Genomic DNA, 4,617 nt, shown 5'->3' on the forward strand with positions numbered 1-4,617 from the left:
TGTTCAACGTTACAAGTGCGAGTGGTTACTCCCAAGTGTCCTACGGGACACTATTTTCCCGTAGCAATACAGACATGAGCTTTTCATCACAGTACAGTCCAACCTTTGCTCAGCTCTTTACACCACCCAAGTATAAAATATTCTCTTAAACGCCGCACTGATCGAATATGTGACAAACCAAGATTTTGTCTTCCTCTGAGTGATGACTTAACAGTAGAAATCAGCAGTACTACATGCATCTCCTCACTGATCTGCCTTCTCCATGAGAGCAGAGTATCGCTGCTGTGATCCAGTCTCTGTCACCGTGAAGTTTCCTGCTTAGAAATACGCATCAGCATTCTTCTGTATTCTTGGTAGAGCAGCAGTGTATGTAAGCATGGAGTTGGTATTGTTAACCAAGATCAAACCAATAATGAAAAAGGAAGCAATTTTACATAATTAGGGTTTTTATCCCTATTATTCCTAACTATTTCACGAATCTAGATAAAATGAAGAAAGCAGTTCTGCTTGTTGTGCTGTCAGCTTTAATGCAACCTTTCTGATTAACAAAATTAGACAGCAATTAAACTGATCAAATTAGTCTTTATTGGTTCATTATTTATAACATCTATAAGGAAACTGCCTGGCAATGTAAGGGTTGGATCTTTTATCTCAGTACCATGAAACAAAACTAACAGGCTTATCGCATGAATACTGATGTACACAGCAGGGGGAGAGAACATTCTGACACAAGCCCTTAAAAAAGGGTACTGTAATTTTGTTTAACCAAAATTTATATTTAACAACAAATAACGGTTTTCTGCAAAATTCTTACGCTGTCACATGCAACCCCCTGTTACTTAAGTACATCCTGTATGGGCACTTTTAAGTTTTTCCAACGCCTCAAAATTACTTTGTATTTTTCACTTTCAGTTTTGTTAGATACTTTTTTTAAGACTACCCGCATAACTACAGCAGTTCCTGTTTCTTTATCTTCACCTACTATGAGATCCAGCGTGTCACCAACTTTCACCTGGGAACAGAAAGAGAAGATGAGTGATAATAAACATCCCCTGGGGAAAACAAATCCTCAAAGTCTATGTCCAGTTTTAATTTCTTTCCTTTCTTTCCACTTCATATTCTTATCTCACAGGAGAGGAGGAAGGCAGGCAATACCAGACCCATTATAGATCCTCCAGGTATGAACTTCTAGGAATCAGCAATTAAATGTCTCATGACTTTCTCTGCCAAGAGCTTTACCCTTCCTGTTTTACAATGGACACCTAACTCTGTGACGGAGGTGTTAATGTAGTATGGTTTTTCCTGAAGGGTGCGTCCTGCCAGTCTTTTTGTATCAACACAGACACAAAACAGCAAAATGCAAAGTTTGCCCTCCTGCCTATTTAAAGCACTTTAAAGTGTTTTAAAGAAGAGAGTGCTCGTCAATTGCTTGTGCTCCTTTCAAAAGTCACAAAAGCAGCAGGCCTCTCAAAAACAGCCTTAACTTTAGGGGATCAGGAATCAAAACTGCTCTTCTTATTGCCTTTTGATGACAGTAACCTCCACCTAGGGTCACCCTGACATAAAGGGTGGGCAGAAGTTTGTCACCATTCTGGTGAGCTCTGTTGTGAAAGAGTATGGCCTGCAACCCTTCCGCCTCTTCTCCTACCTGCGTTCCTCTGTCCTCTTATTACAGGTCCAGTAACTCTTCCCAAGCCACCCCAATTTCAATCCCTACCATCAAACTTTCCCTTTTTCTTCAATCATGTGCCTGCTCCACCAATATCTCCGATTTAATCATTCCTACTCCATCAACCTCGCACCTATCATCAACTTAGCAACTTGGGAAGTTCTGTCCTTCCTGCCATCTGCCTTCTCCTGACTTTCAGCCTTAGATTTTACTCTCAAATAACAGAAGTCTCCTGTCTGCCTTAGGGAATACTCTTTTACCCCAGGAATCATTAGTCAGACACACACAAAGCTGGAAGTGGTGTTAGCAATGCTATTCATTCACCTTTGCAGAGTAATTTAGAGGGAGAAGAGGTCATGCCTTAGTTATTTTCTTGTACTGTATTAAAATATTTAAATTTTAAAAAGTCTTACAGTTCTACTTTTCTTCCATAGTTTTTCTCCATTCAGCCTGAGTTCATTATTGTAGAATGCATCTTCTACTTTACTGAAGAAAAACAAGGTTTTATTGCATTTACAGTGTGCAGCAGACCAAATACAATTGTTTCTTAGCAGATACACAAGAACACCATTCATGTGCAAGGCACGTTTCCACAACTCTAATTTGCGCGTAAAAGATACCTTTATTTAAGGTTAGGACAGACTTGAACTGGAAGTAAAAAAAAAGCCTTTCACAGATATTAAATGAAATAATAGAGTATAGTTACTCTCTGCCAGAGGTGCAAGTAATAAAAAGCTGTTTCTAAAGACCTGTCTCCTGATTATCCAACAAATCATGTCCCCTTTCCTGCACCAGCCACTTCAATAATTTTTAACTGATAAAGCTATACTAATATTCTATTCTAACAACACTGCAATATAAGGCTTCTGTAGGTCACATTAGATCAAACACTGATCTAGACTGCACATCTACCTGGTTGGCCTAGTATGTTAGGTTTATACTTACCATCACCTATTTCTACAGCTGTTCAGTAGCATATTATTTTACTCCCTCAATCTCAAATTAGATCTTTTTTGTATTATTTAGTAAAGTATTTTGTGTTTTCTTCATTTTAAATGAAGAAAATGCCTCCTCAGCTATCTTAGAAATATTGCAGACAGCAAAAAGCAGAAAACAGGCTGTTTCAGGGGAGGTAAGGTGAAACAAAGAACACCCCCCATACAGCCAATACATATTTTTAGTCAGTCAAAACAGCTACACCAAAGAAAAACCCAAATACTGAGTTATTCCAGCAATAAAAGGGTATCCAAACGCAAATTTTAGATGCATGACATCTTTCCCATCAGCAGGTTGTTTCTTCTATACTTACTTTCTTGCAACGTCTAGACCAGCTTTCATGATCACATCGTATCGAAGAGACTGCACTACTTTTTCAAGATCCTTGTAATCTTTTACTACGTTGGGGTCATCTTCAAATTCATCTTCCAAATCACTTCCCTCTTCTTCTTCCTCTTCTTCTTGTACGGTTTCTCTGCTTCTTTTAGAACTTTTATTACTTTTGCTTCGCAGAGACAGTACTGAGATATACTCGGGAGAAAGTCTTAGTGCAGACAGTTTTACTTGGGAAAAGTTGAAACATCTTCTGTAATTTACTGTGCTTGCTTGACAGCTGCAGAAGACGCTTCTCCTCCAAGAGGGATACAGTTTATTAGAGGGGAATTTCTCCCACAGTCCAAACCAGATATTTAGTTTCCTAAAAGTAGTGATGGGGAGTCTGAAGCCAGTCATAGCATACCCTAAATAAAACAAACATTCATATGTAAAAATGAGCAACTGCTTTGACTATTGGAAGGAATTCTCCAGGTACGGCATAATAGTTACCACAAAAAGATGATTATCTAGTTCCCCACAGAGCAAGGCATCATTGAAAAGCACAAGGCTTGCTTTATGATCTGCCTTTCTCATATACTGTCCACCATTACAAAGAGATAAAACCCCACATGAAAAATAAACACTAAAACCCCCAGTGGAATACTCCATTCATAATTCCTTTTCTGGTGTTTAAAATTAACTGTCCAAACATATTTGTGGCATTTTCCTCCTTACATCTGAAATAGAATTCACAAAAGAAACGGAAACAAAGTTAACGATGTCATAAAAAGCGCAAGAAGACCTAGATTTAACATGACTCATTCTCAATAAAAGCAACTTGCTCAATACTGCAAGCAAGTAAACCCAGAAGAGTCGAAAGCTGCTTAACTTCAGTTTCTGTTCAGACCACAACACTCTTGCACGGCAGAAGGCCGCACAACGTTCCCCCTTGTTTCTCCAAATGGGAATCAGCATTACGGTAGAGTTCAGGAGAAACACCACCACCCTATCTACTGCAACAGGACCGATGCCAGCAAGACCAGTCTCATGTGCAAGCTCCCCAGTATTGTGCCTTTCTGGAGCCATCTCGAACCTGGGAGAAGTAGGCTGAAACACCCCAAAACAACTCAGATGTCTTTCAGCTCTCTCAGAAATTGATTTACGGTCCTTCCGAGCTAGGTGGAGCACTGGCTTTTATTATGGCCTTGTACATGTGGAAACACGTGTTTCTTCACAAGACTGGAGTTTGTTTTCCCCACACCCAAGTGAACCCTGATGAAATCTGAACAAGGTGGTTTTTGTGGTTGGGAAAAAGCCCTGATCAATTACTGGCCAAATAAAAGTAACCACACCTCCCTTGACTTTTTTGGTATTTAAATATGTGAACTTAAAATATATGACATATAGTTTAAAATTTAGGATGATGCAATCCTCACAAAAGACTCACACCTCTCCTCAGTTTGGGGTCAAATTCCCAGAACTGTTATTCGAACGTGTAAACAATTAGTATTGCTTGTTTTCAGTGCTCGATCTTACTTTGTTCCCCGTCGGCCAGGGGGTACAACCGGCGGCTGAGACAGCCCCGGCCAGGCAGGCGAACAGCACGCCCCGACACCGAAGGGCGGCCTCTCACCCCA

The 4,617-nt window shown here is 39.9% G+C and overlaps 1 protein-coding gene across 1 annotated transcript; it reads right to left on the reverse strand.

Annotated features, from left to right (window-relative positions):
- Positions 1 to 568: 568 nt before the first annotated feature.
- On the reverse strand, positions 569 to 3,955 carry LOC104156777 (chromosome unknown open reading frame, human C6orf203). The gene is made up of 4 exons (XM_009695138.1): positions 3,831 to 3,955; positions 2,979 to 3,407; positions 2,083 to 2,155; positions 569 to 1,012 (listed from the first exon to the last, which is right to left on the reverse strand). Exons 1-4 carry the CDS (start codon positions 3,953 to 3,955, stop codon positions 836 to 838), a joined length of 804 nt encoding a protein of 267 aa, XP_009693440.1. The 3' UTR covers positions 569 to 835.
- Positions 3,956 to 4,617: the final 662 nt, after the last annotated feature.

This window comes from Cariama cristata, unplaced genomic scaffold (assembly GCF_000690535.1).
Source record: "Cariama cristata isolate BGI_N322 unplaced genomic scaffold, ASM69053v1 scaffold13642, whole genome shotgun sequence".
Taxonomy (NCBI): Eukaryota; Metazoa; Chordata; class Aves; order Cariamiformes; family Cariamidae; genus Cariama; species Cariama cristata.